The sequence below is a fragment of the Oncorhynchus mykiss genome, chromosome 24, assembly GCF_057628025.1.
Source record: "Oncorhynchus mykiss isolate SJ-2025 chromosome 24, ASM5762802v1, whole genome shotgun sequence".
Lineage (NCBI taxonomy): Eukaryota > Metazoa > Chordata > Actinopteri > Salmoniformes > Salmonidae > Oncorhynchus > Oncorhynchus mykiss.
Genome location: NC_143045.1, coordinates 4,024,676 through 4,050,616, shown reverse-complemented (window position 1 = coordinate 4,050,616; position 25,941 = coordinate 4,024,676). Strand labels below are relative to the sequence as shown.

Below are 25,941 nucleotides of genomic sequence, written 5' to 3'. Positions count from 1 at the left end.
AACATACCATGTGACTGGCTCAATATAATTTATTAGGGGAAAAAAATGTGGGGGGAGGTATATATGGTATACCACACAAGCCTGTTTAAAAAATATTGGGATATGATATTCTGGCCATACTGCCCAACCCTAACTCACACTCAGGTTACACACTCTCAGATTTAGGCAGACAACAACAACAAAAAGTACACAAACACACACACATTGTGTGGTCGTAAGGATGTTTGTCCACTGAGATTTCTTTCGTCGAGCAGTCGCAAATCACAATGGTGCACAAAACACCGGTCTGATCTGCGCCTGTCTCAGTGGACTGATCCAATGGTGCACAAAACACCGGTCTGATCTGTGCCTGTCTCAGTGGACTGATCCAATGGTGCACAAAACACCGGTCTGATCTGTGCCTGTCTCAGTGGACTGATCCAATGGTGCACAAAACACCGGTCTGATCTGTGCCTGTCTCAGTGGACTGATCCAATGGTGCACAAAACACCGGTCTGATCTGTGCCTGTCTCAGTGGACTGATCCAATGGTGCACAAAACACCGGTCTGATCTGCGCCTGTCTCAGTGGATTGATCCAATGGTGCACAAAACACCGGTCTGATCTGTGCCTGTCTCAGTGGACTGATCCAATGGTGCACAAAACACCGGTCTGATCTGTGCCTGTCTCAGTGGACTGATCCAATGGTGCACAAAACACCGGTCTGATCTGTGCCTGTCTCAGTGGACTGATCCAATGGTGCACAAAACACCGGTCTGATCTGTGCCTGTCTCAGTGGATTGATCCAATGGTGCACAAAACACCGGTCTGATCTGTGCCTGTCTCAGTGGACTGATCCAATGGTGCACAAAACACCGGTCTGATCTGTGCCTGTCTCAGTGGACTGATCCAATGGTGCACAAAACACCGGTCTGATCTGTGCCTGTCTCAGTGGACTGATCCAATGGTGCACAAAACACCGGTCTGATCTGCGCCTGTCTCAGTGGACTGATCCAATGGTGCACAAAACACCGGTCTGATCTGTGCCTGTCTCAGTGGACTGATCCAATGGTGCACAAAACACCGGTCTGATCTGCGCCTGTCTCAGTGGACTGATCCATTGCAGAGGCCATAGGGATGGTACAGTCCATCACTCGAAGACAGTGGTCACCAACCTTTTCTGAGTCAAGATCACATTCCAAGTAAAAAAAAAAAACAAGCCAAAATCTACCGCTTAGATAAAAAAGTTGTTTAAAAACCCTAGAGAGGTTAAAGCATCAGACAAGCTCAGTGCATATAGTTGAAATTATTCAAACACATAGGGTGTGTCTATATATGAAAAAATACACGTTTTAAAGTTTTGACCAATCAGGCAGACGATTCTCGATCGACCAATATATCCCCGCTCCCCCCGGGGACAGCCCTAACACACACAGATATGTTTAAGAGCATTTCCCAGATTCTGTTTTTGCTATGTTCCATGGTGGCGCTTATTTCAAACATGTTTCTCTGGTTGGGCAGAATGTAATAATCACCAAACACACAGGTAAAACTACACAATGGAGTCTTAATCCAAGAGTGTGTTCGTACAGGCCTCACTGACAGAAGATCGACAGTCAAATCAGTCAAAGGTCTGCAGCAAGTTAGCTACCACTCCTAGCAACAACCGCCAAAAGCCTGCCAAGTATCATGCAAAGGAAATGCCAGGGAACAGGAAGGAGTGACATCCTCCTCCAATACAAACAAATGGAGACCTCAATGATAGCTCAATGCACACAAACAGAGACAACCACAGAGCCAGTCAGAGACAACCCGAGAGATACACAAAAACACTAACACACACACTCTGTTGACTGACCTGTCAGGTGAGGGTTTGTAGCGTATGAAGGTCCCGCTGAGTACGGGGCCCCCCAGGGCCACCATGCCCCCCAGGCCAGAGGGAGAGGAGAAGCTGGCTGAGGGGTTCCTGTAGGGCAGCACTCTGTCGCCCCCCGCTGGCGACAGGCAGTAGTAGTTCTCAGGGAAACTCACCGGCCTGCAGAGGGGACAGCGGAGTTTAAAGTCAGTATATTAATAAAGCGTCATAGAGTATGAGTGCTGATCTATGATCAGTTTTAACTTTTAGATCATTATTTATATGGTTATATGGAGAGAGAGGACCTGATCCTGATCCACCAAAAGTATGTGGACACCTGCTCTTAGAAAATCACATTCCCAAATCATGGAGTTGGTCCCCCTTTTGCCGCTATAACAGCCTCCACTCTTCTGGGAAAGTTTTCCACTAAATGTTGGAACATTTCTGCAGGGACTTGCTTCCATTCAGCCACAAGAGCATTAGTGACGTCGGGCACTGATGTTGGGCGATTAGGCCTGACTCGCAGTCGCCGTTCCAATTCATCCCAAAGGTGTTCGATGGGGTTGAGGTCAGGGCTCTGTGCATGCCAGTCAAGTTCTTCCACACCAATCCCATCAAACCATTTCTGTATAGACCTAGCTCTGTGCACGGGGGCATTGACATGCTGAAACAGGAAAGGGCCTTCCCCAAACTGTTGCCACAAAGTTCGAAGCACAGAATCGTCTCGAATGTCAATGTATGCTGTAGCGTTAAGATTTTGATTTGTTGAACACTTTTTTGATTACTACATGATTCCATATGTGTTATTTCATAGTTTTGATGTCTCCACTATTATTATTCAACGTAGAAAATAGTAAAAATATAGAAAAACCCTTGAATGAGTAGGTGTGTCCAAACTTTTGACTGGTACTGTATGTATTGTTGTAAAGAAAATATATTACAGAGCAAGCGGTAAAGCTTCATGACACATTTTTGCCTTGTAGCACCTACAGATGAAACATTACGGAGTCTTAAAGGAGGCCTGGGTAAGGTCAAAATATCAGAAAAATGCCATCTTTGATCAATTATTTCTCAATTATGCCAAATTATTAGTTACAAATGTAAAATATATGTAAACAATTCTACCTCCAAAATAACCATGCTATGGGTTCCATTTCGTGCAAATCCCCCAAAATCGTGGTATTTTGTATCCTGGTTTCGTGTGAAATCACTCATATGTTCTCCACCTACAGCGATGCTTAACGTTTTTTTTTTTATAAGGATAACCTCAATGTCGGAGCATTTATGAGAATCACACCAGGCCATGAGCATAGGACAACCCCCTCAAGACACTGACGCAAACAAAGGCAACGACACCAGTGTCTACGCACAAGGCAAACAAATCACACACACACACGTCAGTGTCGCACCTCTTGTTGGAGAGGTGCTGGGGCTCCCTGTATGGGACGGGCATGACCATGGCCTTGTGTGAGCGGGGTTGGGGTGGTGGGGGGCCCATAGGGGTCCAGCGCTGAGGGGTGGGGGCGCTGTGCAGGCCAGGAGGGCCGGCGGTGCTGTCCCAGCGCCAATCGGGGGGGCGAGGGGAGGGCCGGTACCCTGCTGCCACAGGCTCAGGCTCTGGCTTCTGCTCCATTGTCTTCATCTCATACTCCTCTGTGCAGCCCCTACAGACAGAGAGGGGGAATGGAGAGTCAGTGGTACTGCAAGGCTACACCGTTCACACAGATTACACACAAACACCAGACAACAACTAGAAATGTCATAGCTGCTTACAACATGTCAGTGGCTACGCACACACACACGCACACGCACACGCACACACACACGCAACCACGCACGCCGTCTCCGTCAGCATATTCCCTTTAGCATCATCCTCCTCCTCCTCCTCCTCCTACAACACACACACACACACACACACACACACAAATGAGCTTCTTCAGGACTCCATCAGGACTCCATCCCCTACTGTAAAGGCCCCGGGTCAAGTGTGTGCGTTTCTACGAGCGCACGTACAGATAGAAGCCATGACCTGACCTCTCAGTCAGCCAGTTGTCGCTGGACAGAAGCACGGTAAGATAAACCGCTAATCTCATAAAGATTCTCTCGGTCAGCCTTTCATTCCTGTGTATGTGGCCTAGATGTGTCACCTTGCATCGAGTTTATACACGCGCAAGGCGTGCGGAAATGGTCGTTGTAGGCTAGACCACTCCAGTTAAACACTTTTATTAGTGCGATAACGGGGTTTTCTTCAACTTCCCCTAAACAGTCACGATCTGGACATTAGGAGTCACTGCACTACCAATAATACAATGAAGTGCACATGAAAATTTCTTGGCAAATTCAAAGGAACACCCTCAATTACGTAATATCAGTTTCAGTGGGGTGTTCGTCTCCTTTTCGACTCAAGAGAGCGCGACAGGTTAAAGAGGCACCACACCGCCACAGACATCGTGGGGGCGGAGAGGTGAGAGGAGAGGAGGGACAGACGAGGGAAATACAGATGAGGAGAGGACGGCGGGGGAAGGGAAGAGAGGAGAAAAGAAAGACAAAAAGAAGGCAGATAAAGAGAAGGGAAGAAAGGGACAGGATACATGAACAAATTAGAGGACATGGAAAAGGAGGGAAAGGGATGAGAAGTGGAGAAAGGGACAGGATACATGAACAAATTAGAGGACATGGAAAAGGAGGGAAAGGGATGAGAAGTGGAGAAAGGGACAGGATACATGAACAAATTAGAGGACATGGAAAAGGAGGGAAAGGGATGAGAAGTGGAGAAAGGGACAGGATACATGAACAAATTAGAGGACATGGAAAAGGAGGGAAAGGGATGAGAAGTGGAGAAAGGGACAGGATACATGAACAAATTAGAGGACATGGAAAAGGAGGGAAAGGGATGAGAAGTGGAGAAAGGGACAGGATACATGAACAAATTAGAGGACATGGAAAAGGAGGGAAAGGGATGAGAAGTGGAGAAAGGGACAGGATACATGAACAAATTAGAGGACATGGAAAAGGAGGGAAAGGGATGAGAAGTGGAGAAAGGGACAGGATACATGAACAAATTAGAGGACATGGAAAAGGAGGGAAAGGGATGAGAAGTGGAGAAAGGGACAGGATACATGAACAAATTAGAGGACATGGAAAAGGAGGGAAAGGGATGAGAAGTGGAGAAAGGGACAGGATACATGAACAAATTAGAGGACATGGAAAAGGAGGGAAAGGGATGAGAAGTGGAGAAAGGGACAGGATACATGAACAAATTAGAGGACATGGAAAAGGAGGGAAAGGGATGAGAAGTGGAGAAAGGGACAGGATACATGAACAAATTAGAGGACATGGAAAAGGAGGGAAAGGGATGAGAAGTGGAGAAAGGGACAGGATACATGAACAAATTAGAGGACATGGAAAAGGAGGGAAAGGGATGAGAAGTGGAGAAAGGGAAAGAAAATATGAATATAGCCTCTAGGTAGCGGACAAGAAGAGGAGAAGAGCTGGACAGGGGCAGATTGTCCTGTCCGTGTCTCTGTGTGTGATCTCTCCCCTATTATTTGACCTGGGTTAAGCTCAATCACACGGGCCTGGCCACCCTAAGCCCAAGACTGCTTCAGAAAACAACAAACACACACACACCACTACTACTACTACCGCTGCAGGCTAAAGTAAACAGAGCACACACACAGAGGGGACATCGCAACATCACATGCACGGTCTGTATGAAAGATACCAGGAGACACTGTATGGGTAGAATGATGGGAATATGGTGGTCTCTCGATCAGTCTCAAACACATACCAGTGAGTGTACTAACCAACCTTGTAAGGGGAAAACAATTTGATCCCACACAAATATAACTGCCAATGTCAAGTCACGAAACAACCCTCACACACACACAGACACTCGATAAGAACATGTACGGTGCACACACACCAGAGCACCAACCTTAGAGACAGAAAACACCGGTGCCCACTTCCAGAGACCGCTCCATCGCAATGGCCGGCCTGACAGCTGGAGCTCTCTCTCTCTCTCTCACACACATTCCGCGAGCAAACACACACCCTCTCTCGCTACTGCATCTCTATATCGCTCTCCTGTCCACAGCGCACACCGGGAGGGGAGAGAAAGAGGAAGAAGTGAAGGCAGTTCCCTTTTCTCTCTCCCACCCACTTGGCTTCTCCCACCTGAGAGGTGTTCAGACACGTCTTCCCATCCAAGCTCCTCTACACCGCTGCCCTACTGTACACACACTGCCTCTCTCTGTCTCCCCCCTCCTCTTCTACCCCTCTTCATTCAAACAGAGCACGCGGTTTTAATTCATCGCCTCTATATATTTCTTTATTTTCCCGCAGATTCCAGGCGTTAATCTCAGGCAATCTGTTTTCCTGGCACACTATAGAAAACGAGCGTGATAGAGAGAGAGAGAGAGGGGGGGGGGGGGGGGGGGGGAGTGGTAGAGAGAGATGTGGGGGTGAGGTGAAAAAGAGAGGGTGGAACAGAAAGAGTGAAATACAAGAATAATTATGTAGTGTGTGTAGAGGAGTGAGCGTGTGTGTGTGTATCAAATGGGTTTAAGTCATGCAATTAAACTGCCTTAAACATTAAAGAAGTCCAACCACTGTGCCCTCACACAGCCCCGGCAGCACAATTACTGTATTTAGCAAACCCCAACTCAATCAAGAACAGACATCCTGCTCCATGTGACCCTGACTACAGAGCAGCACACTCGGAGGGGGGTGGGGGGTCCAAAATGGCACCCTATTCCTTATATAGTGCACCACTTTTAACCAGAGCCCTATGGGCCCTATTCGAAAGTCTTTGCACTAAATAGGGGAAAGGGTGCCATTCGGGAAACACCCAAGCTGGGCTATATATCGAGTAGAGACTAGTCCCACTGTGTGTAGTCAGTGCATATTCATCTCAGTAACATTCAACCCCACACTATTTAATAGAGCCTCATTATCCCACTGTACTCAAGGCCCATACTCAGATGAAAGGTTGAGAGGAACGGAGCCAACAAAAGAAAAGAGATGGGGGAAGGGGAGATAGCAAGAGAGATAAAGAGTGAGAGGCACGTAAAAAAACACAGGCAATACAGGCAGACAGCGAGAAGGGGAACAAGAAAGCTTGAAAGGATATTGTGTACTCATTCCATTGATTATTATTTCGTTCTATCCGTCTCTTTCTTTCCCTCTCCTCTTTCACCACGTCCAGGAATTCACACATGTTCAGACCATGTGCCTCTCGCCTCTCTTTCACACACTCCCACTCAAAACTCTCCACAGAACAGAGACGTCTGGCCAGCATATCTCAGCTCTGTTGGTGTTGCTGTGTGTTGTGATTCTCCTCTCTCTGCAACACATCCTTCGGAGGCAGGATGATGCTTTGACACAAACACATTCATATTCACACACAGACACTCAAAAGTGCACACACACTCAAACACATGGGCACAAACACACTGACCTGCGGGGCCCTCCCTCCTCGTAGGGCGGTATGATCACCACTTTAACGGTGACCGACGTCCTCAGTAGGTCGATCATCTGCTCGTGTGTCAGGGTTACCGCGGCAACCTTGCAGATCTCCACCAACCGGCTGCCCTGCCTCAGCCCCGCCTGCCAGGCAAAGCCGTACTCCTCCACCTAAAGCAGGTAAAAAAAGAAGTAAATAAATAAATAAATAAAAAAATACAAATATCTATCTATCTATCTATATCTATATATACAGTGCCTTGCGAAAGTTTTCGGCCCCCTTGAACTTTGCGACCTTTTGCCACATTTCAGGCTTCAAACATAAAGATATAAAATTGTATTTTTTTGTGAAGAATCAACAACAAGCGGGACACAATCATGAAGTGGAACGACATTTATTGGATATTTCAAACTTTTTTAACAAATCAAAAACTGAAAAATTGGGCGTGCAAAATTATTCAGCCCCTTTACTTTCAGTGCAGCAAACTCTCTCCAGAAGTTCAGTGAGGATCTCTGAATGATCCAATGTTGACCTAAATGACTAATGATGATAAATACAATCCACCTGTGTGTAATCAAGTCTCCGTATAAATGCACCTGCACTGTGATAGTCTCAGATGTCCGTCAAAAGCGCAGAGAGCATCATGAAGAACAAGGAACACACCAGGCAGGTCCGAGATACTGTTGTGAAGAAGTTTAAAGCCGGATTTGGATACAAAAAGATTTCCCAAGCTTTAAACATCCCAAGGAGCACTGTGCAAGCGATAATATTAAAATGGAAGGAGTATCAGACCACTGCAAATCTACCAAGACCTGGCCGTCCCTCTAAACTTTCAGCTCATACAAGGAGAAGACTGATCAGAGATGCAGCCAAGAGGCCCATGATCACTCTGGATGAACTGCAGAGATCTACAGCTGAGGTGGGAGACTCTGTCCATAGGACAACAATCAGTCGTATATTGCACAAATCTGGCCTTTATGGAAGAGTGGCAAGAAGAAAGCCATTTCTTAAAGATATCCATAAAAAGTGTTGTTTAAAGTTTGCCACAAGCCACCTGGGAGACACACCAAACATGTGGAAGAAGGTGCTCTGGTCAGATGAAACCAAAATTGAACTTTTTGGCAACAATGCAAAACGTTATGTTTGGCGTAAAAGCAACACAGCTGAACACACCATCCCCACTGTCAAACACGGTGGTGGCAGCATCATGGTTTGGGCCTGCTTTTCTTCAGCAGGGACAGGGAAGATGGTTAAAATTGATGGGAAGATGGATGGAGCCAAATACAGGACCATTCTGGAAGAAAACCTGATGGAGTCTGCAAAAGACCTGAGACTGGGACGGAGATTTGTCTTCCAACAAGACAATGATCCAAAACATAAAGCAAAATCTACAATGGAATGGTTCAAAAATAAACATATCCACGTGTTAGAATGGCCAAGTCAAAGTCCAGACCTGAATCCAATCGAGAATCTGTGGAAAGAACTGAAAACTGCTGTTCACAAATGCTCTCCATCCAACCTCACTGAGCTCGAGCTGTTTTGCAAGGAGGAATGGGAAAAAATGTCAGTCTCTCGATGTGCAAAACTGATAGAGACATAGCCCAAGCGACTTACAGCTGTAATCACAGCAAAAGGTGGCGCTACAAAGTATTAACTTAAGGGGGCTGAATAATTTTGCACGCCCAATTTTTCAGTTTTTGATTTGTTAAAAAGTTTGAAATATCCAATAAATGTCGTTCCACTTCATGATTGTGTCCCACTTGTTGTTGATTCTTCACAAAAAAATACAGTTTTATATCTTTATGTTTGAAGCCTGAAATGTGGCAAAAGGTCGCAAAGTTCAAGGGGGCCGAATACTTTCGCAAGGCACTGTATATATATATATATATATATATATATATATACACATATATGTAATATAAATTCACAATTAATTTTTATGGACTTGACATGACTTGACAGAAATATAGTTTTTGAAGGAATGGGAAAGTACCTCAGCCACGGTGCCATCCAGCCTGACGTGGAACCCCAGCTGTCCCAGGCCGTTCCTCCTCAGAGTCATATCCACCGTCTCACAGCCCACCGTCAGCGCCTGGGGAGAGAGGGAGGGAGGAGAGCCTAGGAGCTTTAAGCAAATAAAAAGGCTTCAAAAAAGAATGGTGGTTTTAAATGCATCATTAAATACATAATCACACAAAACAGCCAAACGTGGATTTTCTTTTTGTTTTGAACCGCGAATCACGGTCACCTTAGCCTGGGTGGCTGTCTGTCTGCTTTAGCAAACTCTTAATTGTCTTACGCAACAATGTAGGGAAGTGGTACCCAGGCTATTTCTTCTAGAAAAAAAATCCAGTTGAACTCTTCCCTACCCCGGTGCCTCTTACACCACCATACATGTGGTAAACCTTCCCCAGCTCTATGACCTCTGCCCGCTCACCTTTAACCTCTGCACCACCTCCCTGATGTCCTGAGCAAAGCCCTCGGGGACTCGGACGGCGATGTGGTCTCCTCTCCCGTAGAAGATCTTCAGCGCCAGCCTCTCCGGCGTCCAGCCGATCACGTCGATGCAGAAGCAGTTGAACACCACTTCCTTGGTGTTGCAGTCTGCCAGGAGGATGTACTCTGCCGACACGCCCAGAGCGCAGGAGATCTCCGTCCCGCCGCCACTGAAGTCCTGGGCCAGCACCCTCCACGCCACCGCCCCGGCCGCTCCCAACTCGGCCCCCTCCCTCGCCCGCGCCCGCTCTCTCTTCTTCGACGCCAGCGAGATGAGGTTGTTGAGTTTGCCCGCAGAGTCGAGCGGCGTACTGCTCACACAGTTCTCGGCTAAGTCTCTGAGGTACTCCTGTCGCGTGCGCGTGGCCATGGTGTGGAACTTCTCTGACTTGTGCGCGGCGCTCTCTGCATTGATCACCTTGGCCAAGAGGAAGTTGCGGAAGGCTTCAGGGTCACGGAACGTCACCCCGCTGGGAATGGGCGGGCCGAAGGGAGGCACGTCCTTCATGCGCGTCACAGCCACACTGAGGAGAGAGGGGTAAAAAAATAAAAATAATAATTTAAAAAATCATCAACAAACCCACCAATAACAGCAGCATAATGAATGCCATGGTGAGAGTTGGTGTGCCACCCCCCCCTACCTGTAGCAAGTGCCGTCAGAGCAGGGGTTGTGCACGCGGACGATGACGAACACGTGCTGGAAGTGGGAGCGGATGTTCTGAGGGGTGAAGGGCAGCGCTCCCGGCTCCTGGAAGATTATTGTGACGATGTCGTTCCCTATGTGCCTCTTCCTCAGGAGCTGAAGGAGAAAAAGGAGAGGGGGGGGGGGGGGGGGGTGAGAGGAACAAAAAGGAACGTGTGAAAGAGGGAGACAGAAAGGAGTGCGAGCGAGGGTGGAGGTAAGCACACAGAGTTGGCAGAGGGAGAGACAGACCGAAGGAGGGAGGAGAGCGAGCGGGGGAGACAGAACAAGTACAAGTGAACATGAGTGAGCCAGAATTGGCACTATGAGCTCACTTGACTCACTATCGCACCATTATATTGTTAGGGAATATAAGGTAGCTTCAGTTTGACAGGGGTTTCATCCTCCTGGGTAAGGAGCTTTTTTCAGGAGTTTATTGAATTTTTTTTTAACTGATTAGGAAAAACAGGTCCCATCATAACCCTAAAATTAATCACTGTCAATACCTCATAGGGTCCAGAGTTTTCCTAGTTAGGTTAACATATAAGGAAAAACTCCAGGCCCCAGGGGGAAAGTTGTCAGTGTGCAGTTGTCAGGTATCGTCAGGTATGTGGATGATAAGGGCTTTATTCAGGAATATTTATTGGGCTACTTTGATGTGTCAAGTGGGCGAGATACAGTCTGTTTGACTTGATGAATTTGTGTCTGAGTTTAAGTTCATAGAGAAACTCGTTGCCCAAACCTACGATGGTGTAGCTGTAATGGAATGTATCTGCTATTTGTATTTACAGCGAAGTCCCCTCTTGTTCCCTGAGTAAGAGTTGATGACTACTCCACTCCACTACCATTGTCAACTTTCTTCTGACACGAACTGAAGCCATGTCTCATGTGCCCGCTCATCCACTGTTACATTTAATGTTTCCTCTCCAAGTACTGTGGAGAGTACCCTTATCAATTGCGTCTCATTACTGTATGTAGAGTCAATCACAAACACAATCACATCACACATCATTGATTTTACTCCTTGCTTGGACTAACTCATTCTTAGATCTTTTGTCTAACTGTGTAGTGTGATTGTTTTTAGCCTTCCCAGTCAAATCCTGTCCAGCATTGGTCAAGCCTCTGAACACCTCAACTCATGCCTCATACCCTCATTCAATCCCTGCTGTGATCCCTTTCCAACACGGTGTAAGTAGCCCTCTCATTCCCCATAACACTGTACAATAAATGTATTTATTAAATGCTTTAGGTTAAAATACTTCGACTTTGACGATTTTTGAAAAACACTGTCGTCTCCATGCGTTCCGCGCCTATACCGTGGGTCTACTCCATTTTTCAGGTCACCAGCCTCCACTGGTGTGAATGTCAGTCACACAGTCACAGAATCCATCCTGTGTCTATTTGTGGTGTAGCAGTGTGAAAGTGTAAATTATATAAGACAGCATAAAACTCACACACACACACACACAAAGGAGCTCTGTATGCCTGAGACACACGTTCTGCCTGGGGCTGGACAACTGTCAGGGGCCCCTGGGGTCCGGATGTACTGGAGATCCTCCTCTCCTCTCTAGGCCCTTGCCCTTAGTCACATTCACCTCTTCTCTTGCTCTCGTTTTGACTCTCCTCCTCTCTCTGGCACATAACATGATTCTTTATTGACTACCTGACTCTCTAACAGGTCTCTCCCTCTCCTCTCTGAGTGAGGGTTTATTGGTGATCAACACTGACACCTAGAGGTTGCACGGCAGAAGTAAAACATGTTGCTGCTGTTGCCTTTGAGCCCCTGGATGGAGTAAGTGTGCTGAATATTCGTCTATTCTCTGCCATTGTACCATTTACACACCCACACGCCTATAAAAGTAGTTCAGTCAGTCAGGCACACGTACACATATAGCGTAACCACAGAGTTTTTGTGCCCAGAGGCGCAACGTCGCGATACTTCTGGGAATGCGTCTGGAAGCCGACTGACCAGGGTTTGGCAGACAATGGGAGAAGTGAGGAAGTCGTCCTTAGTTGTTCATTTTCTTGAATTCTAAAGGCAAAACCTAGATTTGAACAAATATCTTAAGTAGCTGGACCTGTCATTACTACAACCTTGTGAAACTGACAGGTATGATTTTCTTTTAATATCGAAGGAGTGACGTTAATTTGACAGCCTGCACATGCGTAATTCGGCAAGGCATGACCATTAGACCCGATGGAGGGTTTTTGCACATGAGCTATGCTAGCTAACGTCACCTTCACGTGTGATTGGGGATTTCTATTGTAGAAGCAGTTTCTGCTGATCTTTATACTGTACAATCTTTGGCGTAACCAAAGACTGTACAGTATGAAGACTGTACATTATGAAGATACATCGTTTAGATTTTATTCATCAAACTCATTATTTAATGGAAGACATACAAGACCACTGATAATCTCCCTCGATCTGGGGCTCCACACAAGATCTCACCCCGTGGGGTCAAAATTATCACAAGAACGGTGAGCAAAAATCCCAGAACCACACGGGGGGGACCTAGTGAATGACCTGCAGAGAGCTGGGACCAAATTAACAAAGCCTACCATCAGTAACACACTACGCCGCCAGGGACTCAAATCCTGCAGTGCCAGACGTGTCCCCCTGTTTAAGCCAGTACATGTCCAGGCCCGTCTGAAGTTTGCTAGAGAGCATTTGGATGATCCAGAAGAAGATTGGGAGAATGTCACATGGTCAAATGAAACCAAAATATAACTTTTTGGGAGAACTTTCACAATCGGTGGCTGACTAAATACTTTTTTGCCCCACTGTATAGTGGATACATTCAAATAGTTGCTAATACATGCTAACAGCAACATTTTTGTCAGTCAAGGGGTCTGAATACTTTGGAATGCACTGTATGTGAATTGGTAGGTTAGGAAAACTCAGTTTCAGCTACAGTGGGGCAAAAAAGTATTTAGTCAGCAACCAGTCCGTGTTGCCCAGCAACAGCCCCAAAACATCACTGCTCTAGAGGAGATCTGCATGGAGGAATGGGCCAAAATACCAGCAACAGTGTGTGAAAACCTTGTGAAGATTTACAGAAAACTTTTGACCTCTGTCATTGCCAACAAAGGGTATATAACAAAGTATTGAGATAAACTTTTGTTATTGACCAAATACTTATTTTCCACCATAATTCGCAAATAAATTCATTAAAAATCCTACAATGTGATTTTCTGGATTTTTTAGTTGAAGTGTACCTATGATGAAAATTACAGGCCTCTCTCATATTTTTGAGTTGGAGAACTTGCACAATTGGTGGCTGACTAAATACTTTTTTGCCCCACTGTAGCTGAAACTGAGTTTTCATAACCTACCAATTCACATACAGTGCATTCCAAAGTACTCAGACCCCTTGACTGACAAAAATGTTGCTGTTAGCAACAGTTAGCATGTTTTAGCAACTATTAGAATGTATCCACTACACAGTGGGACAAAAAAGTATTTAGGGGGCAAAAAAGTATATATATGAAGTGCTCAGTGACTTTCAACGTGGCACCGTCATAGGATGCCACCTTTCCAACAAGTTAGGTTTGTCAAATTTCTGCCCTGCTAGAGCTGCCCCGGTCAACTGTAAGTGCTGTTATTGTGAGGTGGAAACATCTAAGAGGAACAACGGCTCAGCCGCAAAGTGGTAGGCCACACAAGCTCACAGAACGGGACCGCTGAGTGATGAAAAGCGTGTCAAAATCACCTGTCCTCGGTTGCAAGACTCAATTTAGAGTTCAAAACTGCCTCTGGAAGCAACATCAGCACAAAAACTGTTCGTCTGGAGCTTCATGAAATGGGTTTCCATGGCCGAGCAGCTTCACACTTCATACTTAGATTATTATGAGCAATGCCAAGCGTCGGCTGGAGTTGTGTAAAGCTCGCCGCCATTGGACTCTGGAGCAGTGGAAACGTGTCCTCTGGAGTGATGAATCATACTTCACAATCTGGCAGTCCGACGGACGAATCTGGGTTTAGCGGATGCCAGAACACGACCTGCCCGAATGCATAGTGCCAACTGTAAAGTTTGGTGGATGAGGAATAATGGAATGGGGCTGCTTTTCATGGTTCGGGCTAGGCCCCTTAGTTCCAGTGAAGGGAAATCTTAATGCTACAGCATACAATGACATTCTAGACAATTCTGTGCTTCCAACTTTGTGGCAACAGTTTGGGGAAGCCCCTTTCCTTGTTTCAGCAATGCCCCAATGCACAAATTGAGGTCCATACAGAAATGATTTGTCCAGGTCAGTGTGGAAGAACTTGACTGGCCTGCACAGAGCCCTGACCTCAACCCCATCGAACACCTTTGGGATGAATTGGAACTCCGACTGCGAGCCAGACCTAAATCGCCCAACATCAGTGCCCGACCTCACTAATGCTCTTGTGGCTGAATGGAAGCTCGTCCCAGCAGCAACGTTCCAACATCTAGTGGAATGCCTTCCCAGAACAGTGGAGGCTGGTATAACAGCAAAGGGGGAGGACGAACTCCATATTAATACCATGCAGGTGTCCACATACATTTGGCCATGTGGTGTATGTGCTAGCAACAGTTACTGTACAGTTGGCATGCATTTAATGAACATAAATACCGTTAGCAGCACATTACAAATATAAGCACACTCGTGGGGTTTATATGACCTTGTACATTCACCCACATTAAGTTCTCATGCAAACACTTGGGCAAACGATTTTAAACATACACGCACGCGCACACAAGAAATGCCGAGCTTAACAACCAACGCACAGTTTCACTCGCACACACCGTTAACACAACGCCCTGAGGGATATGTCGGAAGGCAGCTTTATTTAGAGCAGAAAGGGAAACCTAGAGCCCGAGCCCCACCCAGCTTCGATCCGGTTATAAGAGAGAGAGAGAGAGAGAGAGAGAGAGAAAGAGAGAGGACTGAAAAGGCCATTCAAAAAGGGAACAAAGACTCCAGGAAAAACACCACAGACACAGAATTGAAGAGGAACGCCAGTCTAAAAGAGAGGGAGAGAAGTTCTATTTCACGAGCAGCCGCAATTGTCCATGTCCGAGCCAGACAAACTATAGAACAGAGCTACAACAAAACCACATTACACAAACACAGGACAGTTTATAACCCTTCCTGTCTCGGTCCGCCATGTGTCTTCTGAATCTGAGCTATGACACTCAACGGTGACACTCGGACGGACGTCCAAAGGATTAGTGAGACTTTGACAATGGCCACGCCACCCTGAGTACCCTTTGGGTCATCTGGAAGAGTGCCTGACCCCTGTAACTACACCTGTGGGATTGACCAGACAACAATACTAGATAGAAGGGGAGTTGAAGGTGTTTGGGGTGGGCTGTGGTAGACCATGGTGTGTGTGTGTGTTGGTCTCACCTGCTGTGGGTTGTTGGGCATGTAGGGCAGCATGGTGGACACGTGGAACATGACCTCATAGCCCTGGTAGGTGGTGTACAGGGAGTGGGTTCCCGTCGAGTCAGCTGGGGGAAACCGAGAGAGAGAGAGAGAGCAACACACACAAACATACGCACAAGCAAACACACAGTCAACGTTCCGTTATCCTGTCCCAGTTCAGCACCAGGGCATGACCTCAACAAATAAAGGAACACCACATTAAAAAAAACACAGTCTGTCGAGACTCTTTCTAAACGGTTGACTTCACAGGCTGTGACGCAGCAACTGTGTTTTTATATCCATGAGCCATTTGACAGGAATCACTCATTTTACTCAGTGTTCACACCTGGGCCTTAAGTTCCATCATTACAAAAACTACATTTAACCATTAGGAAGGCATGCAGAAAACTGTGCTGACATTGGGCACGCACATTCGCCTGCACACACACCCTACTACGCCCCCCCCCCCCCCCCCCCCCACACACACACACACACACACACAAACAAGACACAAACACCAACGAACACAAACACCCTACCCTCCCACACACACAGACACGTACTCTTAGTGTCCAGCTGGGCGGCGTAGTTGGTGAAGCCTCGGAGGCACACCTGCTCCCCTAGCAGGTCCATGAAGGCAGAGAAGGCGGGCGTGGCCTCTTCGTTGTTATACATCTCCTCTTCGGTGCTCTGCCCTGCCCGACACAGCAGCACTCCCACCTTGTGCTTCTGACTCAGCTACACCGGAGAAGAAACAAATATTAGGCCGCATTCACACGCGGCTGCCGCGCCCCCGGCGCAAACAGAGACACACCTATCTGCCGTTTATGACTGTAGCTATAGGAGGTGATATCAGAGGTGATAAAAAGACAGAGATGTCACTTAACTCGCGCCTGAGACCTTGGCCCGCCGACTCACCCCCTGTTCGTCCAGTTTGAGGAGCTGCTCGGTGACCTTGGGCGTGCTGAGAGCCAGGCGCAGGCAGGACACACTGAGCTCCGGGACCACCTGCTCCAGCACCTCCTTCAGGGGGAGACCCCGCACCGTGCCGTGCCTCCCCGTGGAGGCCACCGCATCCTCCAGGATGGACCCCCGCAACGTCACCAGCTACACACACACACACACACACACACACGGAGGACATGGGAGTGATAGAGATGTGAAACACACACAAAAAGGTAAGATGAGACGTACTTTATTGTCCATTAACTTGAAGAGAACTTGCTCACATCTATGTCTCTGGAAGTTGTTTTGAGACAAAAAGGACAAATGTCTTCAGTAGATGAATATCTGCAATCTTTAAAAGCTTCTTACTGCCATGCACCTGAGTGAACCCTACAGGGGAGACCGGTACTCGGGGTGTTTCCAGACAGCGGGGCTATAATAATCTCAGGTGCTGAGAGAGCTGTATTTTATTCAATGTATTCAGAGAGACCACGGCACCGTGCTTCATTAAAACTGCAACACACTGCCGAGGAGCTGGAGGGGACGAGAGAGTGCTTCACCTTAACGAAGTCAAGGGTTTTTGTTGTGGGGGAAAAGAAACCCCTAAATAGTGCAGGTTAAATTCCAACTATTCAGATGACCTTCTGGCACAACACAGAGCTACTCAAGTCGTTTCTCAGATGCTGAGCCAATAGTTGCCAATAACCTGTCGTCGAACTATTCATATCGTGTTTCCCCCGGTGACCTTTAACCTCTGACAATTGTCTCCAACCCAATCTCTCCCCCTTGGAGGCAGGATGGGGAACCCTTATGTTGGTGTCCAGTAGTGGCTGACTGCACCAACCTGGGGCATCTGTAGGGTATGTGTAACAATGTGTTTGAGTGCACGTGGACGTGTGCGATTGAGTGTGCATCGTGTGGTTATAGCATGCTGTGTCAGCGTCGTTCAATCTTCAATGAATGAGGGAAGGGGGGGTTGTGGGCTGGCTGGCTGGCTGGCTGTCTGTCTATCTGGGAACCAAGGACAGGCCTGAGTGGAGCGTTTGTGTGAGCTGATCTCTATAGACACAGGCGGCGGAGCTGCCCATTGTTCCATAGGGGCTAAGGCGCTGAGGCCAGGCAGCCATGTAATCCAGCTAAAAACAACAGGGAGGGCAGCAGCTAGCCAGAGGGGCACAGTCACTCACTGGACACTATTGGAAAGTACTATTAAGATGGCTATTTGTGCAGTGGTCAGTCAATCTGTCAATCAGTCTCTGAGTATTCAGACCCCTTGACTTTTTCCACATTTTGTTACGTTACAGCCTTTTTCTAAAATGGAGTGAATTAGTCTCCCCCCCATCAATCTACACACAATACCTCATAATGACAAAGCAAAAAAACGGAAGCGCGGCGGGACATATCACATTTATATAAGTATTCAGACCCTTTACTCAATACTTTGTTGAAGCACCTTTGGCAGCACCTTTCAAGTTTGAGCTCTGGCTGGGCCACTCAAGGACATTCAGAGACATGTCCCGAAGCCACTCCTGCATTGTCTTGGCTGTGTGCTTAGGGTCGTTGTCCTGTTGGAAGGTGAACCTTTGCCCCAGTCGGAGGTCCTGAGTGCTTTGGAGCAGGTTTTCATCAAGGATCTCTGTACTTTGCTTCGTTCGTCTTTCCCTCGATCCGGACTAGTCTCCTAGTCTCTGCCACTGAAAAATCCCCACAGCATGATGCTGCCACCACCATCCTTCACCGTAGGGATGGTGCCAGGTCTCCTTCAGTCGTGACTCTTGGCATTCAGGCCAAAGAGATCAATCTTGGTTTCATCAGACCAGAGAATCTTGTTTCTCATGGTCTGGGAGTCCTTTAGGTGCCTTTTGGCAAGCGGGCTGTCATGTGGCTTTTACTGAGGAGTGGCTTCCGTCTGGCCACTCTACCTTAAAAGGCCTGATTGGTGGAGTGCTGCAGAGATGGTTGTCCTTCTGGAAACAGGATGCACTGGAGCTCAATTTCGAGTCTCATAGCAAAGAGTCTGAATACTTAAGTAAATAAAGTATGTTTTCGCTTTGTCATTATGGGCTATTGTGTGTAGATTGAGTATTTAAAAAAAAAAAAAAAAAAAATTTTTAGAGTAAGGCTGCAACGTACATTTTTTTTGTGGAAAAAGTCAAGGGGTCTGAATACTTTCCGAATGCATTGTACAAGAAACATCCTGAGAGAACTTGAGTGTGCAGGAAAGGTAGTGCCAGGTACATGTGGACTCTTAGAGTGCCCTAAAAATAGTGGCCTGGATTGTTTATGGGCTTTTCCACATGAATATTTCAGTGGTGCCCTAGTTTGTTAATGGGAGATCCCCGCACACTGGGGCACCCGTTTTTCAAAACCCTGTCCAAGGAGAAAGTGTCCACACTTGGTGTTTATAATCTACTAAAGAGGACTTTGGTAATGCTAGACGGCCAATCATAGAGAATGCCCTGTCCCAGGCCTGGAGGGGTGGTGATCCAATCAGAGCACATCTTTGCTTGCCTGGCTACCCAGACTCATTGCTCCGGCCAAACACTACGCTGTACGTACAGACGTTAGTTTCTTCTCCACAATGAGTCTGGATCTGAGGACCTCCCCAACCCTTTACCGAAAGCGAACACATTCGGGCCGTCTGATTGGTCCAGAAACCAATGGGTTGGGCCAGAGTTAGAACACACGTGGGTAAAGTGGCGGTTTGACAATGTGTCATTGGCTTTGATACTCTGATCAGGTAGAGACGATCTAAATCGCTGATGACTTTGTTTTGTACACCGCACCTATTCACCACAACTGACTTCAACGATGGCCGTCTCAGACTAAAGCATGAAGCGATCCACAGCGCAACTGAAAGAAGGAGTTGTCTGGCTACATCTTTGCTTCGAATGAAGAGGTTTGACCTATCACTAGCTGGGGTATGAGTGGAGAGAGGCCTACCAGTGGACCGGGGCCGGGCTTAGCTGTTCTGAGCAGGGCCTGGTCAGGTGGAAATTTCCACTGGCAGAGAATGGAGGGATTGGAGAGAGGAGGGGAGGTAAGAGTGCGAGGGGAAGGTGTGAAGGGAGAGGGTAGTGTGGGGTGGAGCCAGGATGAGCCGTGGTGACTCGCTGAGGTCCAGTCCAGGCATAAATAACAGCGTCCAAAAAACGCACACTCCCACACTGTGTCTCAAGCGCACTCTGCCTACTCAAACGACACACACATTTGGCAGCGTCAATATTCAGCCTACTCGGTGTTCCATCTAGCTGTGTGTGGGCAGACAGTGGGAGGCGGAGGTGGGTGTTAGTACCTCACTGGTTCTGGCGATGACGCGGTACTGGTACTGGTCCTTCAGGTCTTTAGTGTCGTCCAGTTTCTCCCTGCGGATACTCACAGCCACCGGACCCAGCTTGTCGTCCGTGCCAAAGTAGTTTGAGTGCTCTGCAGTGACACACAGGGAGAGAGTGTGTTCACAACATGTCTGAACATGCCTTTGGTACTGTTGAACACCGTGTATTGATCATTGCAATAACAGCCTTTGGACATGGAAAAATGGAGGAGTGAAAGGAGATGGAGAGAGAGAACAGGCTCAGAGCGGAGGAGGGAAAGAGAAGAGACTGAAGGGTGGAGTGTCAGAACAGTGCTTGCCGTGCTTGTATGTGGTTTCAATCCATTTTCAATTACACATTGAATTAAAATCAGGTCATCAAGGAACCTGAGGACATTGATTAAGAGCTACAAATGACAAACAAAGACTGTACAGCTGAGCCGGTGGTGTGGTGGCATGGCTTGCTCGGAACAGATTCCACTTTTCCCAGATGTCACATGCTTGAGTAACCTTCAGATAGGTAGAGTAGATAATACAATAATAATAATTTACAAATTACTAAATTCAATTATATTTGCTCTTCAATCCACAACAACACAAACCGATTGCTTTGACGTGCTCGCCTTATTGCTTTGCGCGATATAGGCCTCGTAGCCAGACATGTTGGTTTCATAAACAGATCGCTCCACATGATATTTTATTACAACTGTGTGACGAATGAGTAGCCTGTCTGCTTATCTACAGTTTGATGAATTTGATGAATATAAGTGGAAATCTCCGATGAGACACATTCCTAAAGTAAAAGGCTTAAACATATCCGTGTGATTCATTAACGGCCTACTCCTCAAACGGAGAGCGACTTCTCCCATTTGTGAGCGGAGGAGGAGGAAACCCATGGAAGGATCTAGTTTTCAACTTGTTTCGCCCCTGCATAATTGAAGAGGCTCAGCCATGTTTAGCATTCCCGCTTTGTCCTGCAGTACAAACGTCAGCTTTTTGACATGCATGCAGGGTAGTACAGTTACAACACCGGAGTGGTCTCATGTTCCACACAGCGTTCTGTCTCTAATTAGGCTCTTAGCAGACGATTCTGTCCTCGGGGGGGCAGCCATCTATTTTTCCAGGGTCTTAGAGAGGCAATGCTTGGAGCGCGCGCGTGTACACACACAGTTCTCTATGATCGGGGGCATTTTAATAGGAAGAGACAACCAGTGTCAGGATTAATGTGCTGAGGCAGAGAGGTCACCGTGTGTGTGAGGGAGTAAACTAATTCTTCCCAGAGCTATGAACTCAGTTTGCCAACAGACAAGAGGCAGGTAGGTACATGTTATCCTCTGGGACCGCTGCCAGGTTGGCTGTACAGGGACAGCTGGATGGAGGAGGAGAGAGTACCACCAGTGGAAACACTAGTGACATGGCTAGACTTTTATTGACAGCAGAAAATGATAGGGAGAGTGAATACTAATAGTTGTACAAGTTAGGCAGGATAGGGCGGCTGGACCGAGTGGCAACATCAGATGAGTTGTTACCTTTCCCGTGGAAGTAGTCTCGGTAGTAGCGTGCCCCCAGGTCCACGTGCTCGATGCTATAGAGTTTCAGCCTGTCCATTCTGGTGACTTGCTGCTCTATGGGTACCTCCACCACCGACACACTGGCGTTGCTACGCCGAAGGCTGCCCCTCGCCAGGTCACCCGCGCCCCCCTCCCCTCCTCGCTCGGCCGAGGAGCTCAGGAAGCTGACGTTGCGCTCCCCGTGTCCCCCCGTCTCGTTCCGGAAGTGGGGGCAGCTGAGGAGGAGCAAACTGGAGGTGGGGCCACCGGGGGGGCCGTCCAGAGGGTCCACGCCCAGGGAGGGGGTGGGGGCGCTGGGGTCGAGACCTAGTGTCAGGTCCTCAACGCTGGAGTAGGTAGCGTCCAACCCACTCAGAGCTGAGGACCGTGACACAGCCAGGGAGACGGAGGCCGCCGATGCCCCGGTGGCAGTGTTCCTCCGCTGGGATACATACGCGCGCTGAGCAGCAGCCTCATGGAGGTCAAACAGGATGCTCTGGGCGTCGTAGTGGACAAAGCTCTTGGGGCACACCCAGGGTTTGTAGGGGGTATCTGTAGAGTTACGGCCTCCCCCGTCCTCCCCCGCCTCCCCTCTGTCCAGCTCCCCTCTGCTGGAGCTGCGGAGCTTCCGGAACAGAGAGGATGTGCCCAGAGACGAGTCTGTCCCCCCACTCTTCTTCCTCACCCTGTTCTCCGACTGTCCCATCCCTCCATCCTCCCCCCGGGGTGTGGGGATGGGGGAGTGGCCCGTGGGGAGGGGTGCCGAGGGAGGGGAGTTGGTGTACAGTAGCTCCCCCAGGTGTACGGGGGCAGTGCTGCGCTGGTCGGGCCTCTCCTGGTGGAATTGACTGAGCATGTCAAAGAAGCTCTGCTCGGGGATGCCCTGCACGTCGATGGAGGAGGTGCTGCCGTACTCCCGGAACAGATTAGCACCTCCACGACCTTCCACCTCGTTCTCATCCTGCTCGCTCAGAGTAACCTCGCTGTTGGAGCGCTGCCGTAACGGGGGGAAGGCACGCAGGCCTACGGGAGACCCTCTTCCACCTCCGTACCCACCACGGAACTCCACGTCCTTCGTGCGTCGCCTTGGTAAACGAGCCACTCCTCCCCGCACCAGCCCGACCTCGGAGATGGGGAAAGATGCGGAGGAGGTCGTCGTGGAGGGGTCGTCTCCATGGTGATTAGCGCCTTGCCCGTTCTCCAGGAGCGACTCCCTCGATTGCGCATGGCGCGGCGGCCACTCAGCAATACGGGCGCGGACGCCCATCTTGGGAACGGAGACACGGGATTGGGTGGCTGGGTCAGAGGAGGGGGCAGGGTGGCCGTTGAGGGTGAGGTGGAAGGCGGCATGTTGTGTGAGGAGGGACCCAGGCCCTCCCCCTCCACCCCTCTCTAGCAGGTCTGAGGAGGTGCAGGTGACCCCTCTATCTCTGTAGGTGTTCATGGCGCCCCAAGAGAGCTCAGGGCAGGACAGAAGGCAGGGGGGAAGTGGGCTGGCATCCCGTGCCAGGGTGGGGGGTAGGGGAGTGGGAGAGGAGCCCCACACACACTCTGCTGATGCTGTGGCCTCCACCTCCCACACACATCGCTTTCACTGGGAGGGTGAGACCCTGCTTGTCATATGCCCAGTTACACAGTAGGCCGTCTCTCTCCTCTCAGGCTCTGGGCAGATCTGGGGAGGAGACAAAACACACATTGATATGCTGATGACCACAACAAAAAAACTAAAAACATGCAAACAGTAATAGGCTGTTTCTTAACATGCACACCTAAACAGTAACCTACACTGACCCAGATTCCCCCCTCCTACCCAATGAAATGACACCACGAAAACTGACTACAGCAACTCATCTGCAGTAGTGTGTAAGAGAGTGATTAAGGTAGAGAGGAGGCTATGAGAGAGAGGAGAGAGAGCAAGAGGATATGAGAGAGAGGAGAGAGAGCGAGGATATGAGAGAGAGGAGAGAGAGCAAGAGGATATGAGAGAGAGAGGAGAGGGAGAGAGAGAGTGGATGATATGAGAGAGAGAGAGTAGTGAGGTGAGGGGATTTGACAGAGGATTTCTCCTGTTGAGACTAATCTTCAGAATGCCTGACAAGCAGGGTTATTATTATCATACTAGTGTCATATTTCAGCAGCAACACACACACACACACACACACACACACACACGCACGCATTACATTACACCAAATCAAACTCCTGCATCATAAAGCCATGCTGAAAGTGCTAGGACAAATCCCAACTAAACCGACTGGATAGTTACATGGAGGCAGAATATGCACACACACACACACACACACACACACACGTTGGGTTACTGCTGCAGTGTCATCTTTCAGCTAATTTAACTTACAAGCAGTATGTGTGGTTCTTCATTTATCTGCTATCTGCTCAGGGCGATGATAAATATGAGAGCATCTATGCTATGTACCTGGTATCAGCCCGTGAGAGGTATGTGTGTGTACACAAGTGCATTACAGCTGGTGTCAGGCAGTGAGAGGTCATAAGCATTCGTGTGTGAGAGTAGGTATGTGAGGTATGTGAGGTGTGTGTGCAGTGGGTATAAGTTTAAGCACCAGGCCAGATATGAGCATGACTTTGAGGTTGGGTGAAGTCAACCTTTGTCCTATCGTGATTAAGTACCAATAAAACATCATCCCCTATTGGGAAACACTTTTGACAAAAAATATATAATAATATATTTTTTTAAAGCTAAAAAGGACAGCTAACACGAGCCCGCATGCTGCGAAAGGGACGAGAGGAATCATGACAAAATATATTTGGGAGCCAAATCTTTTTCAGTAGCCTATTCCTCTCTGTTGAAGCCGTGGCATGAAAGAGGCGAGTGTCTGTGTGTGCCGACGCACAAGACAGCCTCGCTGGCTGAGCGTTGTGTGATGGGTTGTAAAATCATGAAGGGCACGGCTTCAGGGCACCGTTTCAGAGCACGCAACTCTGCTGTCCTCAGAACTGGATAATTATTCAATGATTTGCATCTTTGCCTAATCTTCCTTTATTATTATGCCTAGGCTCGATTACATGGCCTTCGGAAATGATTCAGACCCCTTGACTTTTTCCACATTTTGTTACGTTGCGGCCTTCTAAAATGGATGAAATTGTTCTTCATTTGTAATGGGAATTTTAATGTTTTTGCTTTTCTTGTCACTAATTTCTGTCTTCTATTCATGTGCTGTTCTAATAACCAATTTCTGTGTTCACGCAAGTGGCTGACTGTACAAATCCTCACTGTCAGTAGCTGCAATTTGTCAGTGCGCCCAGACATTGTTTTGAGAACGAATGAAAGATCTCGGTTTTCGTGGTCTCACCTTCGAGAGAAAGAAGCCTTGTGAGGTATTGGTCTGTCACCTGTTATGAACCAGTATTGGTCGGTCACGTGGATGAAACAAAACAGTAATGATGAATTAATTATGCTAAACCAAGCAAATATAACTTGTGTATAGCCATTTATAAAGACAACTGCTGGGTCTGCCCAGGAAAAGCTCCCGATTGACATATGTACTATGGTGCATCAAGTTGGTTGGAACCTCTCCAGTGCGCTGACAAATAAACAATGATTCATTTACAGATGGACTTTGTGTCCACCTGTAAGAATTTCCATGACACTTTCCTCAATCTAAACACAATACCCCATAATGTCAAAGCAAAAACTTTTTTTTATTTATTTTTTTACATTTTAGCAAATGTATAAAAAAAATATTTTTAAAAAATCCACATTTTCATTAGTATTCAGACCCTTTACTTTGTTGAAGCACCTTTGGCAGCGATTACAGCCCTGAGTCTTCTTGGGTATGACGCTACAAGCTTGGCACATCTGTATTTGGGGAGTTCCTCCCATTCTTCTCTGCAGATCTTTTCAAGCTCTGTCAGGTTGGATGGGGAGTGTTGCTGCACAGCTATTTTCAGGTCTCTCCAGAGATGTTCGAATGGTGTTCAAGTCTGGGCTCTGGCTGAGCTACTCAAGGAAATTTAGAGATTTTCCCAAAGCCTCTCTTGCGATGTCCTGGCTGTGTGCTTAGGGTCGTAGTCCTGTTGGAAGGTGAACCTTCGCCCCAGTCGGGAGTCCTGGGCGCTCTGGAGCAGGTTATCATCAAGATTCTCTCTGTACTTTGCTCCATTCATCTTTCCCCCGATCCTGACTGGTCTCGCAGTCCCTGCTGCTGAAAAACATCCCCACAGCATGATGCTGCCACCACCATCCTTCACCGTAGGGATGGTGCCAGGTTCCCTCCAGATGTGACGCTTG

At 47.9% G+C, this 25,941-nt stretch overlaps 1 protein-coding gene across 2 annotated transcripts in view; it reads right to left on the bottom strand.

Annotated features, from left to right (window-relative positions):
- Positions 1–25,941, bottom strand: part of sipa1l3 (signal-induced proliferation-associated 1 like 3) — a 95,114-nt gene that overhangs the window by 12,459 nt on the left and 56,714 nt on the right. For both annotated transcript variants that reach the window (XM_090218107.1, XM_090218108.1), the window contains exons 3-13: positions 21,654–23,346; positions 20,107–20,237; positions 16,785–16,973; positions 16,430–16,604; positions 15,849–15,952; positions 10,435–10,592; positions 9,735–10,317; positions 9,291–9,389; positions 7,292–7,467; positions 3,243–3,497; positions 1,837–2,013 (exon numbers count right to left, since the gene is read on the bottom strand). In XM_090218107.1, the coding sequence (XP_090074233.1) occupies positions 1,837–2,013; positions 3,243–3,497; positions 7,292–7,467; positions 9,291–9,389; positions 9,735–10,317; positions 10,435–10,592; positions 15,849–15,952; positions 16,430–16,604; positions 16,785–16,973; positions 20,107–20,237; positions 21,654–23,118 (3,512 nt within the window). In that variant the 5' untranslated portion in view covers positions 23,119–23,346. The remainder of the gene's footprint in view (positions 1–1,836; positions 2,014–3,242; positions 3,498–7,291; positions 7,468–9,290; positions 9,390–9,734; positions 10,318–10,434; positions 10,593–15,848; positions 15,953–16,429; positions 16,605–16,784; positions 16,974–20,106; positions 20,238–21,653; positions 23,347–25,941) is intronic.